We start from the raw sequence: 14,582 nt of genomic DNA, 5'->3' as shown, positions 1-14,582 counted from the left end.
TGCTCCTGAAGGACTGCCATCCCACAGAGTTTAGCTCTAACCATAATCAAACACAACTGAACCAGCTAATAAAGGTGTTCAGGATTACTTGTGTGTTGAAACTGAAGTCTGTAGGAAGGTAGTCCTCATGGAGTATGGTTGGCTCAAACTCAATTTGAGACATGGCTGAGACTATGTTGGTTCCAGAGTTACAACCAGCGTCAGCTGTGCTTCACTGCCATTTACAAATTCTCTCCCGTGGCCTCATGGGATAGTAAAGTGTCCATCATATGCACAATTCAAAATATCGCAGGAAGTAATAGGTCACCCAGCTACTTTTGGCCTATGTTTTAGGAATACTGAAAATTTGGACACTACCCCGCTGCTGTAGATTAGTTAGATTAGATGTGTTTAATTATAGTTGAAGCTAAACTGCCAGAAGCTGCCAGACAGAGACTTTCCAATAGCAGGATTGGACTCCCCTGTTCTACTGCCTTAGACTTCGGCAAACTACAGACTAATTTTAGGTTTCACTTGCAAATGTTGTGGCCAATTAGCTAATATCTCACCACATTTATCTATAAACTACTTTAGGTCAAACATGCATGACGGGAAAGTGTTTTTTTTTCCCTTCTTACAGTGATAAGAACTAGTGCGAGAGTTTACAAGACATTAGCATGAAAGGGTTTGTTGTTTGTGACTAACTCAACTGAGCTGCATTTCCTCTTCTCGTTTCATTTAAAACAGACTCCCGAATCATTTAAAACTCTGCAATGCCTTTATCGTACAGCCAGTTCTCAACTTGAAAGAAGTTGACATTGTTGGCTTCAGTCCCAGCAAGTGATCTTATTCCTTACCATCAGCCAACAAAACACTGCATCGAGTATTTGTACCACAAACGCTTTCATCTTCTGAATGCATTTGTCCTACATTGTTTTCAGAGATACAGTAATATGTTTGGATAAGATACATACCTTACAGAGAAACCCCTCTCACTGTTTTCTAGTGCTTGTGAAGGTGGGGGGTTTTCAGCAGAAGAGTCTTCTTCTATTGGGTTATGAAGAGGGGATCCAGGTGGGGCGCTCCAAGGGTTCCCAGTCCGAATGCAAGGGGACTGCGGCAGGGATTGCATGGATCGCATCAGAGCATTGGACACCTGGTTGCTAAAGGACAAGATTATCCCCAGGCTCTCCCCTTCTAAGCCACTTGAGGTGGGGGTATCTGAAGAAGGACTGAGGGGTAGACTTCGGGTCCTCAAGCTCACCGTATGAGTTCCAGCACCTTCTGGTTTTTCTCCAATACCCTCTTTTGAGCTGCTAGATCTTCTTGGTACGTGGCTTGAAGGGGGTGAATCCTCTTGAGAAGGAGGGGGTGAATCCTCTTGAGAAGGTGGGGGTGAATCCTCTTGAGAAGGTGGGGGTGAATCCTCTTGAGAAGGTGGGGGTGAATCCTCTTGAGAAGGTGGGGGTGAATCCTCTTGAGAAGGCAGGGGTTCTTGCTCATTCTCAGCAGCAGGTGGAAGCTCTTTTGAGTCCAGAGCAGGTTCCTCAACAGGGATTGGCTTACAGGGCTCTGAATCATGAAAAGTTGATTGTTTTTCTTCCTCTGCAGGATGGGGCACTGAAATGATATCTGAACTGAGGGAAGCTGTTTGCTCTTCTTCCTCTGCAGGCTGGGTGGTGGCTGAAATTGTTGGTGTCGACTGGCAGTTATCATTATTGTGCAAGTTGTTTGTGTTAACTTTGGTTCTCTCTGCATTGCTGTAGTCTGCAGATGAGGCTTTAGCTGTCTTCTCCATTGGAGGAAGAGATGCTGTTGGGGCCAGTCGCCTGTTCGGCCTTTCGGCTCCATCAGCACTTGAGAAAGTCTCAAATGAGCTGATCTTCTGTCTGATTGACAAATTGGCTCCTGATGAAGCAGCCCTCAGACTAATCCCAAAGGTTCTGCCAGTATCGTGGCTCCTGTTATCTGGCTGCTTCAAAGCCTCTGTTATCGGTTTCCCAGATTTAATGCTCTTCATGCTTTGACGTACTCTTGCAGACTTTGGAGCCACCGGGGGCCCTTTTTTAACATTGGGAGGTTGTTCATATTTGGAGTCTGAGGTGATGTTTGTGGTTTCAGAAGCATTGCTGTTAACTTCAGCATCTCCATTATGGTCACTCATGGTTTTGGAGCAGAATGACTGGTTCTCTGGACTTTCGGTCAGCTTTACCCAGGGGTCAAGTGGTTGATCTGTACTGACCTCCAAATGAGCCTGACGTCTCAGACCGACCCTCTTACTCGGACTACACACTTGAGATGGGGACTCTGGACCTGTAACATAATAGTTTTCACATGTATTTCCCTTTACTTAGCTGCAGAACAGAGAAGTTCAAAGTGAGAACTAACTCGCGTGCTGCCACGCATCCAATAATTGTCACAATAATTGTTCTATTTTCATTTAAAAACAGAACAGCTATAATATACTGTACATGTAAAAAAAAAAACTGCTACTTTGTTTTATAAAAAATATTGTTATTAGGACACTGAAATTTACTATTACAGCTGAATTAGGAAATGAAAAGTCTCAACATACTGTACGTTTCTTGAAAATCAGATATCAGAATAATACAATGTAAATGTCTATGTGAAAGTTTTGCAACCTGCATGACATATTGCTATTTTTAAACTGAATATTAACCAGTAGAATGTGTATTTCTGATTAACATACCTTTGTGCTGTCTGTCCCCTCTGTGTGTTGAGTCCCTTTTAGGCTCAGAGATACAGGCAGATGCTTTAGTTCCGACTTCTGCGTGTTCAACCACTTCCTGTCACAAAAACAGGAAATGGCTGGCTGAGTTTAAGTCTTAAAAAAAATGTGAAAAGGTGTAGAAATGCATTCAGTATCATTTCATCATGCATCACTGTTGCAAACAGAAACACAGGCATGTACACAGTACACACACAAGAGCCATGCCCCATGCAAAACGCTCAAGCATTACGATTCCTGTAACAAAAAGATGCACTATTGTGCAAATAAGATTTTAGTATGAAGTGCACACAAATTCATTTTCACACTGTCACCAAACACTGACATGTCCAAAAAGAGGTAGCATGATTTTCTACGTACATTTTTAAACAGAAGCCTTGAGATCTTTCTCAAAGCCCTGTATAGGCTGCAGAAAAACTAGATGCATGTGGAGAGACAATAAAAGACTGTAAGGCAATAAAATATTTTAAATAATGAGTCACTGTAAAATTTATAGGTCTATTTAAGGTTAAATGTATTTATTTGTGAAGGAAATATTTATATAAAGGACATATATTTATAAAATTGTTGTAAGTCCATGTTTTAGATGCTGCGACTGGTCCCCATTTGTCAATTTTTTTCTCACTTTTAATTAACATTTTATTTTAATGATCCTCTGGTGTGACAAATGATGATGTGTAAATATTCAGTGTAGTCTGACCAAATGAATACTGCTTTTTTATATGGCTAAACCCCTGTTATGGTACACTTTTGTTTGTAGAATAAATTAAACTAAATTAATCAAATAATGCATTTCTACAGTGGCATTGATAACGGAAAATCTAACACTGTTGACCGAGTGCACTTTTAAAGGAACACGCTGACTTTTTGGGACTTTAGCTTATTGACCGTATCCCCCAGAGTTAGATAAGTCCATACATACCCTTCTCATCTCCGTGCGTGCCGTAACTCTGTCTGACGCACCCTCTGCTAGCCTAGCTTAGCACAAAGACTGGAGGTAAACGGCTCCAGCTAGCATACTGCTCCCAATAAGTGACAAAATAACGCCAACATTTTCCTATTTACATGTTGTGATTTGTATAGTCACAGCGTGTACAAATAACAAGGTCACATAAGACAGCCATCTTCTAACCGTAAATATACTGGGAACTATATTCTCAGGAAGGCGAAGCACTGCTTCTTCTGCAGAGTGATTTACTCCAACTCTGAGCGAACTCTCTGCTCCTCACCATAGGGCTTCTCAGGTGCTGTGAGCAAATCACTCCGCCCAAGTAGCAGTGCTTCGCCTTCTGAGAATATAGTTCCCAGTATGTATACGGTTAGAAGATGGCTGTGTCTCATGTGACCTTGTTATTTGTACATGCTGTGACTACAAATCACAACATGTAAATAGGAAAATGTTGGTGTTATTTTGTCGCACGGAGGATGAGAAGGGTATGTATGGACTTATCTAACTCTGGCGGATACGGTGAATAAGCTTAAGTCCCAAAAAGACGGCGTGTTAAGAGTTTTAAAATGTAATGTCTTATTTACTTCCTGTTGGGGTCCTGATAAACATAGTCTGTTATGTCTTAAGTGAGCGTAAACAGTTGAGAAAGTAAACGGCATGTGTATATTAGATCTGTGCATTTGGTCTTAAAGTGACAACAGCCTAATATTCCTGCTGCTGTCTGTGTTTTTAATGTTAATCAAATAAAGGACAAGGAAAAAATAACTTAATGCTCTTGACTGAATAACTTTTGTAACTTTAACATTAATTAATAAGGATTTTTAATTCATACAGTGGAGACTATGCAGTTATTTTACATTTGCTTACTTTATTACATGTAGCCTATGTACCTGAAAACTTATGTCAGACCTACCTAAACAACCTGAAAAGCACTGTTTATTTAATTTATTTACATTTCATTTTATTTATACATATATTTGTAATCTTATATTTATTTGTGTTTTTGCTTGATTATTTGCTCTTATTTTATTACTGACTGATTACTTGTCTTTAACAGTGTTTTAAATTTATTGCTAGTACTTTTAGCTGTGGTATATTGGAATAGTGAATTGTGTATTTTCACTAAAATTTAGGTGTCATTACTGCTTGTTTTTGCAAAAACAATTTCATGGCTGGTAAAAATTGTTTATGACCGGTACACTTTCTTAAATCACTGGCCATTGGCAGGTGTGGGGAAAAGAATATCCAAATAGATAACACCAATGCTTTGACTTAAAATCGTCTTGTTAATTTTGACACATTTCTGTTTTTCACAGATGAGACAAGGCACACTATAAGAAAAAAAAGGTAATGGTATTTTTCCCTATAAGGGCCGTAGCATTACAGCTATTCACATGCACAATGATGGTGCAAGATTTTCATATGCAAGACTTGTGAAGAATTTGACAATAAGGCAAGTGTTGAAGTCAAACCAATCATGTCTTGACTTACAATACTCAACTACCATTTATGGGCAATGCAACAATCTCACTGTGAAAAACGCCTACTTGTGAATAGTCTCTTTGACAGAGAAGAGAGCAAAAAAGCAACAGAAATACAATCCAAAGTGTAGATTTAAATCCTGTATTTGATTAAATTAGTGGACATAACATCACTGACATGATATTAAATGATGTGAAACCCTACACAAGGAAGATAAAACAAAGAACTAAACATTTTAATTGACCAAAAAAGTTTTTGCTCATTAGAATATAGTGCATTTCATAAACGTGTACAGTATATAGCCATACCTGGCAATTGCTTTGAGAAGGCAGCAGATCTTCCTCTTTTACTGGAGAACCTCGACTAGAGCCGCTCGAATCAGTCAGCGCTTCCTGACTGCTGACTTCCTGTCGTCGACAGTACCTCCGTGTCTGGTTTGATGGTCCTGGCTTAGAATTTCTCACCCCACCTGTATGCACATCTAATGTTTGTTGTCCAATGAAATTTACTGGACATTTATAGGGAATGTTATAGTCATCATCAGTGAACGAGTTTGGAGAAAGTGTGTTATTAAGTGAAGTTTCACTGTTGTTTGTTAAAGAGACGTCCATGCTCTGTACTCTGGTGACGTGCTCCGGTTGTAGGAAGGATTGAGTGGTGACGCTGGCTGGTGTACAGCGCTGGCTGTAGGCGCCCTCACTGCATGATCGGATCATGGGTTTCTGTGCTCGTCTGCAGGTCAGATGACTACCGCTCCTGTCCAGACAGCGGATACACTTCTGTCTGCTGTGCGAACAGGGTTCTGATCTCCTCAGACCTGAGATCAGATACAGACATGTCTAAACCAACTGCCTATCTTCTTTGCAGAAGAGTCACCATGGACAGTTCATTTTGTACAAAGTACAAAGCAGACATGGGTGCACGCCTGAGACTTTGACAACCGGGGTCCCAGAGAATCATCACTATACCTTTCGAAGGCCCATTGTATATATAGATTTTCCCACTTCTAAGTAAAGCATAACTTTACAACTAAAATAGTTTCCAACTCACACATGAGTACACAAACAGGATTTATTTTTCCAAAAAAAGTGAATCCAGGCACAACCACCTCTTAAAGGTAAATGAAAGAGGTGGTTTTCTCCAAGCGATTTCTGAGAAACACTGTCGACATTTAAAATATCATTGCTCCGCCCCCAAAATGCACAAGCACGAGTGGATGTCTCATCAAAGCTGAAGCGAAGCAAAATAATGCATCGCTAAAAAAAAAAAAAGTGAATAAAGTAAGTAAATACAAGCAATATTTGGTTGTTAGTCGCCAGCAGCACACCAGCTCCAGACAAACAATGACACTCAAAACTGTCCTGTTACTATAGCAAGCATTACAACAACAGCATTTCATGGTTCTGTGAAACATAGCAAAACCAGATTACTCCCATATGGAGAAGAAACAATGCAACCTCGGCGTCTGTTTTCAGACCTTCCCGCGGCGTCTTTTGTAATGTCTCTCAGCAATCTCTCTTTCTACAGAAATTCTTCAAATCTCCCTCTTGCTTACTCTCTCTCCTCCCCCATCATGAGTGGACACGCCCCCTAATGCTGATTGGCTACAAGTGTTCAACAGTGTTTCTCAGAAATGGCTTACTGCAACATTTGGATGTGATTGTGATCCTCCCAGTATTAATCAGATTTCATGATCATCCATTTGATTGATGCCCACTCACAATAACACTTTTAATGCCATTAATAAAGGAAGTTGTTAATGTGGTTACCCCAAAATAAGTTTACGTTCTGTACAGAGCCACAGTTACAGTTGCAATTATGCTGTAAAATCACTGTGTGAAATAGGCCTTCAGAGCAAACAAAAGATCAATAACTCACTGCTGTTACATCCATCCATACTCCACTGACTCCTGTCTCTCCTCAGTCTGCTGTGCTCCACCGCCTGAGTGATTGTATCATTGAGCTGCTGCTCAGAAACCTTCATAAACACAGAGAAACATAGCCGATTTATAGCCTTTAAATTTTAGCACACACTCAGACAACTTCTAACTTATGAACAATAATGTTAAGGTTTGACTGCTCACAGCCATAATGAAGTGTAAATTGTCTTAACACATGCGAGTAAATCAGGCACATGATGCTCTCTTATGTTAAACTCCTGAAGGGAAAGTAAACCTACTTTTGGGTCAGGGTGTCGACTGATGATGATCTGAACCGGGCCCGGGCTGCACTGACTCAGAACCGTGTACACATCGTTCAGTGTCATGTTGCAAACCACTGTGTCATTGATCTCCATGATCTCATCGCCACATCTGACAAACATTCACATACTACTTACTAACAACCCAGCAACCACACACATTATTACAACAATTCACATCGCTGCAGTTTGGTTAGTTTTAAAAACGTTCTAGAAACCACACTTATGAAAATAAAATAATGTTGCCATTTATAACATGATATGCAGTGTATAATTTGCTATACATCTTAATCTTAAAGTAATACATTGTGGAAACATGCCTTTATGTAGCCTCAAAACATCAAATTAACATTTTTACTATATAAAAAAAAAGAAAAAAAAGAAGAATTTTAAGATTTTTGCTGCTTGTTCAAATTACTTTGCTAAACTTTGCTAATGCGACAGAGTTCTTGAACATTTTGTCACCCCTTAATTTCATTATGTCCAATCATATAAAATTAGCAAAATGTAAGTGAACTTCATCACTTTGTATTGAGAAATGTATTGTTTTTGGTGACATAACCAACTGGACAATGGATCTGTATTTCCCAGCAAGCTTTATGGGATTACATTCTCTTACAACTGATTCAAGAAAATATTACTTGTTTAAACTTGTTTTAGTCCTGTTGTACATGTCTAAACTAATTGCACATAGCGTTCCTTAATTAAGTTCATTGAATAAACTATTTTTGAGTGCAAACTGCAACACTTGTGGAACATTTTGTTTTAAAAACGCAACTATAATTTCTTTACATTTACACTTATTGGGGGAACTTTGGGATTTGTAATTTGCTAAGTACACTGTCCCAACATTTAACTATAGTAAACTGAGATTATTAAATGATTAAAATTGTGTGAATGGAGAAGATTATTTGAAAGGGTGCATAAAAAATATGAGTCTCATAAAAATATTCAAGTATATTGTGTAATTTTAGATAGGCTGAAAATGTACAGTATATTCAAATTTTCTAATTAACTATGAAGAAATATATAACAGAAAACATTGGAGTCTCAGATCTCATATTAATGTATTTTATGTTATTGGCAAAATTTTACTTTTTAAAGATGTGACAGGTTCAAACCTTAATCGTCCATCCATGTGTGCCACTGATCCTGGTGACAGCGTGTGAATGAAGATTCCCGGGCAGCCGCCAGCTGAAGGTACACAGCACAAGCCAATGCCTAGACCTACGCCAATCTCTAGACATATTCAGAAAATACACATTAAGAAATACTCAGACGTTCATTTTCTTCTCAGACTTTTGTAGTCATCATAATCAGTTACAATAAAATGGTGGCTAATGTATATAGTAGGTTTATTTTTTAGTTACCATGAAATCACTGGACAATTCCTGCTTTTTATGGAATATTGCAGTATTAATGATTTATCCATACACATCTTCATTTTATTTTAATTTCATGTGCCCTCATAATCTTTAATAAAAATAATTTCCCCTCCCTCTTGCAGCAGCATCTCTTCTCTGACGCATTTACCAGCGCAAGGGACAACCTGTCACTCACATGAGATTGACCAATAGCAAACCACAACCCTTCAATCAAATCCTGGTGGACAAAATCAAGTCCCGCCCGACATTTTGCTTGTTCAATAATCCTTTTCGCTCAGATAAATATCACAATAAGGAAAAAAAGACTATTACAACTTCAGTTTAATGCCGACTTTAAAGGAACACTTCACCGTTTTTTGAAATAGGGCTTATTCACCTTCTTTCCTACATTTAGATAGGTGGGCAAATGCATTTTTGTCTCAGTACATGCATTGTTTTAGTTTGACAGGGTCGGTGCTAGCTTAGCTTAGCATAATGAATGGAATCCTTTGTTGCCAGCTAGCATGTCCTGAGTAAAAGTGATAAAAAAAACAAAAAAAACCATCTAATTACTTCTTGTGGCCTGCGTATTCACAACGAGTACAAATAGCGATGCAGATTAACACTAGGCGATTTCCTAGGTAGATATTGACTTGGGACTATATTAGGGGGAAGCACAGGCGAAGCACTGCTACTTGGGCGCAGAGATATCACGCCCAAGTAGCAGTGCTTCGCCTGTGCTTCCCCCTAATATAGTCCTTAATATATAAGTCAATATCTGCCTAGGAAATCGCCTAGTGTTAATCTGCATCGCTACTTGTACTCGTTGTGAATACGCAGGCCACAAGAAGTAATTAGGTGTTTTGTTTTTTTATATATATATCACTTTTACTCAGGACATGCTAGCTGGCAACAAAGGATTCCATTCATTATGCTAAGCTAAGCTAGCGCCGACCCTGTCAAACTAAAACAATGCATGCACTGAGACAAAAATGCATTTGCCCACCTATCTAAATGTAGGAAAGAAGGTGAATAAGCCCTATTTCAAAAAACGGTGGAGTGTTCCTTTAAGCAAGTGCACAGCTTCAGAAGACTCATAATACAAGGGGATTTTTTTTTTTGGACAGTGTAATTTAAGGAGCATGTGGGATATTTAAAAAACATCTCACTTTTTTTCTATTATGAGAGAAAATCAAATAGGTTTTAAACAACATGATGGCATAACTTTCATTATTGCCTGAACTATCCCTTTAAAACAACATTTAAATAAAGTGACTGAGGGTCTGGCCCCCTGCCAGGAATGCAGTAACAGTGCTTGCTCATTTAGCCCGGCTTCCGGAGATGAAATAAGGACTTGTTGGTAACACTTTACAATAAAGTTCATAGTTAACATTAGTTAATGTATTAACTAACATGAACTAACAATGATCAATTTATTTGTTACAGTATTTATTAATCTTTGTTAATGTTAGTTAATAAAAATACAGCTGTTCATTGTTTGTTCATGTTAGTCCACAGAGCATTAACTAATGTTAACAAATACAACCTTTGATTTTAATGACGTATTAGTGAATGCTGAAATTAACATTAACCAATATTAATAAATGCTGAAGAAGTATTGTTCATTCTCAGTTCATGTTAACTAAGGTATTTAACTACTGTTAACTAATGAACCTTATTGTAAAGTGTTACTGACTCGTTTTGTTTAAAACATAAATCTGTTCTTCTAGCTCACCATGACAACTATAGGTCACAAGGGTCATTGGAACCAATAGTTTAAGTGACCATTTTTTAGTTAAAGCATTTACTTTACTGTTCTATATTAAAGTCCTCTGACTGAGAGAAAGAACGCATTATCTTGATGTTTTGGGAAGAGTCTCCTATTTATAGTTAGAGCCTGACCAAATCCAACCTTGAAGAAGCTGTGTGTCTGTGTGTGTGTGTGTGTGTGTGTGTGTGTTAGTATTCTTGGTTACAGAACAAGTGGCATTATTGGAGATGGACTGATTTGTTTTCATCAACATGTTGGCGCCTAGGCACACAGTCTCGTGACCTCGGCAGGACACATTGTGCCTGACTCAGGGTCCTGGTGGCGGCCGTACAGACTTTGGAGATGTGCTACTGCCTATCAGTCCATGTGTGGAAATTGACTATGTTTATTTATTTCTAATCCAATCAGAATCATTCAACCTGAAGTAATGACGTAGCTTAGACCTTGGTGAAGGGTATAACTGCTGTGATCTTTGTAAATGTAGAGGGGCGGCCTACAATCTCCTGTGTGAGTCTTGAAGCTGACTTCTGCTGATGAAACTGCAAACTATCTTCAGTAAAAAATTAATTCTTTAATTTATTATAATTCTGACTCTTGTCTTAAATTGACTGCACTTCTAACTCCTGGTCTCAAGTAATCATATCTAGTCCTTGGGGCTTTAACTGTAAATTCCCTAACATTAGTAACTCAAGGATTTTAATTTATGGTGTTATGCAGCTACACAAATGAGGCACACTTTAGTTCTGGAGACGTTTATGTTCAGGGCTCAGAATGAAAGCGTTTGATTGATGTGTGACATGAAACTTCAGCAACAGCTGGCCGGAGCTCAGAATAGTGCATTAACTCAGTCTAAGCAACGACTGCAATGCGGTTTGTAACCCAGTCAGATATGTGTAATGTAGAAATGCAGTCCACTAGCTCAAAAATGACATTTCTGTCAACATTCGCTCACTTTGAAAGACTCGTGTCATTCAAATCTGTGTTTTTCTTTCTTCTGTGAAATGCAAGACAAGCAATGCTGAAGAATTCACTAGCATTGTTGTGCAATTACAAATAGGGACTGAACCCGAGCTTAAAAAGATATCAGAAAAATGTAACTTGTGCATTATGTATAACTCTCCTGAAGTCATACAGTAGTTTTGAATGAGAAACTAATAACAGCTAATTTTATAGTTCATAGCTGATAGACAAAACAATTCACTGCAATTGTACCAGTGTGTAGCCTATGTGACGAATAAAACTTTGAACAATGAGATTTGGATACTAACCCTTCTGCAACGTGATCCCCATCATGACTCTGTCCTGGGGTTTTGCAGAGTTACTGAGGCAGTTATAGTCTCCCAAATCAGCACTGACTCGACTTATACCGGTGCTGGAGCTCAGCGATCTGGATCTGCATAACTGAGACACCTGTCCGTTGCTGCCCAGCAAGGCGCCCACCCGCAGACTGGTCCTCACCACCAGCGTTAACAAACCCTTCTTCACTTGCTTCAGAAGGAGAAAAGAAGTTAATTGCTGGTGAAACATGATGGATTATTGATAGATCGACATATTGTCTAGGCGGATTAATCAGGTAATAGTTTTTTAGTACCTTTTTAGACTTTTTGAGTAAATATTGAATAAAATAAAGCAATTTAGCAATTTTTATGTATTAATTTCCAAAGTATTACATATATTATAGTATTCATATCAGTATTATATTACATATATGTTATATGTTAGCTACTGTTTCTATGATGAGGTAAAAAATTATATTATACTATTTTTATGTTAAATTTATAGAAAGAAATGTTAGCTGGTCGCTATTATAATGATTGCATTTTGGATGTTTTTTCTTTGTACTCATGAAAACATGTATATATAAGTGTGTACTTATATATGTGTATATATATATATATATATATATATATATACAGTTTTTACAATGACATTTTACTTTCATTTTCTATTAAAGTTACTATTAAATCAGTCATCAACCACATCAGTCAAATGACAAATGAAGGCATCCAGGTGAGGCTACTCACTTTAAACTTGTGTAAGGCATCTTCATGTGTCAAGCCGTGCAGAGATTCACCATTCAATTCCAGTATCTCGTCTCCTGTAATCCAGAAACACTAATATAGTTTTCTATCCACTTCTGGGTAATGCAGCTGTGAGTGTTGATGGGAAAGCTACATTTTGAGGCAAGTGTCTGGATGGATTACCAATTACAGTATGATATTTTACTAATGAGTCCACCTTCCTGTAGTCTTCCATCAGCGGCCGCTGCACCTCCAGGGAAGATGGTCTTCACGTAAATCCCCATTGGGCCGTACATGCTGTCTCTGCCTCCTACTATACTGAATCCCAGACCCTGGAACACCACGAGAGCGGTTTATGTGGTGAGAACTCAATTCTCATCATACTATTTGTTGCATATCTGACTTGTGTTTGGTTACCTTGCCATGGCCCTTCATGAGCACGATGTTGGAGATGATGAACGCCTGTACGCTACTGCAGGAGGGGACCAAGTGTGCTGAGCTTAGAGAGCGAGATGGTCTAACCACAGCCTGCAGAGACCAAGGAGAGCACAGATAATGTGGTAAACATGTCAAAGGTCTACGTTCAGGGCCAAAAAGGAAAATATGAGATGTTTTCATTTCATGAAATTCTGCTTCACAGAGCAGATGTGTTCATACTGTATTTGTGTTGCATGTGGCATTCCCATGACGTTCATTAAAAATAGCCACTTTGCTGATGTGGAGCGGGAAAGCACTTTGTAGTGATGCTTTGAGCACTTACTGCAACAGCCATTTATTTGATTACCAGTATAATGATGGCCTTATCAAATAAAGTGCAACAGCTGAAAGGAAATTGACCATTCACTGGTGTAGTCTCATTCAGAACTGTTCAGGCAAAACAATTCCTGAACTTAAAACTCAACAGCTGCGCTACTTTTGTAAGTGTTTTACGTAAACACGTTATTCACTAACCATCCGGTATAACCAGGCACTTTGCCATATTTAAAATCATTGTCTTTTTTTTTTTTTTTTTTTTGCCTTAAAGTCACCAGATTGCAAAAAAAATTAGCTTATAACTTAACAAAATCTTTAAATGATTAGCATTATTCAATGTATTTGCTGCAATTGTAAAAATGTCAAGAGTTTGCTATATCTGTTATATCAGTTACACAGTTTAAAAACATTTTCATTTACATTTTATATTTAAACTTTTAATTTTATAATAAAAATGTATTATAATTCAAATTTATACACACAATTTTCCAAAACACAATTATTACACGTCATATTCATCAGATGAAAAGTCTAAATTATTACATATAAAGTAATTCATGGCATACTGTCATAATGAAAAATTATGGCTTTCAGGCCTGGTTTCACAGACAGGGCTTAGATTAATCCAGGATTAGGCCTTAGTTAAATTAAGATATTTAAGTATCTTTTATAAACATGCCTGAGGAAAAAAACATTACTGGTGAGACAATCTTGAGACAAAACAATGACACTGACATATTTTAAGGTAAATCAGTGCTTTCAGTTAAAACAGCTCAAATATGCATTTTAGTCTGGGACTAGACTTAAGCCTTGTCTGTGAAACCGGGCATGAATGTCACAATTATGACTTTTCATGTCATAACTCATAACATTATGACTTTTTATGTTATCGTCCTTGGTGTAAACTGGCCTTTCAGCAGATTGCATGATCCGGTCAACCTCCCTCACCTGTGGAATGCTATGAGGAAATTCCAGCTGTTGAGAGAGAGACTTCCTGTTGCCGTAAAATCCTGTGGTGGCGTGGGCGTGACACGGGAACAGCTCTGGCGTCTTCATAATGATGGTATCCAAGTCTCCGATCCAGTACGGGTGAACGCCTAAAAGCACGTGGACACGTGAAGTTACATAAGACATCCTCTCGGTGTTGGATAATGGACACAGTTAGACAACGTAAAAAGTATGTGCATGGATCAGTGTTGGGAAGCAAGAGTAGGACATCATATGTTTACATTCAGGAGCTCAAAACATCTTCTGTTGGATGTTCTCAAGAGTTTATTAGGTTATATAATGAAAAAGGGCCGTTCTTCTGCAGTG

At 38.3% G+C, this 14,582-nt stretch overlaps 1 protein-coding gene across 2 annotated transcripts in view; it reads right to left on the bottom strand.

Annotated features, from left to right (window-relative positions):
* Window positions 1-14,582, bottom strand: part of il16 (interleukin 16) — a 33,299-nt gene that overhangs the window by 5,846 nt on the left and 12,871 nt on the right. Inside the window, exons 7-18 of one of the 2 annotated variants that reach the window (XM_081359556.1) lie at window positions 14,217-14,365; window positions 12,933-13,043; window positions 12,733-12,847; window positions 12,519-12,592; window positions 11,763-11,982; window positions 8,481-8,598; window positions 7,339-7,471; window positions 7,038-7,137; window positions 5,468-5,976; window positions 3,089-3,145; window positions 2,690-2,786; window positions 954-2,292 (exon numbers count right to left, since the gene is read on the bottom strand). In XM_081359556.1, the coding sequence (XP_081215682.1) occupies window positions 954-2,292; window positions 2,690-2,786; window positions 3,089-3,145; window positions 5,468-5,976; window positions 7,038-7,137; window positions 7,339-7,471; window positions 8,481-8,598; window positions 11,763-11,982; window positions 12,519-12,592; window positions 12,733-12,847; window positions 12,933-13,043; window positions 14,217-14,365 (3,022 nt within the window). The remainder of the gene's footprint in view (window positions 1-953; window positions 2,293-2,689; window positions 2,787-3,088; window positions 3,146-5,467; window positions 5,977-7,037; window positions 7,138-7,338; window positions 7,472-8,480; window positions 8,599-11,762; window positions 11,983-12,518; window positions 12,593-12,732; window positions 12,848-12,932; window positions 13,044-14,216; window positions 14,366-14,582) is intronic. The other variant, XM_081359557.1, reaches the window with a different exon arrangement.

Source organism: Scardinius erythrophthalmus (genome assembly GCF_964197995.2).
Source record: "Scardinius erythrophthalmus genome assembly, chromosome: 2".
Taxonomy (NCBI): domain Eukaryota; kingdom Metazoa; phylum Chordata; class Actinopteri; order Cypriniformes; family Leuciscidae; genus Scardinius; species Scardinius erythrophthalmus.
This window is presented reverse-complemented; position numbering and strand designations above follow the sequence as displayed.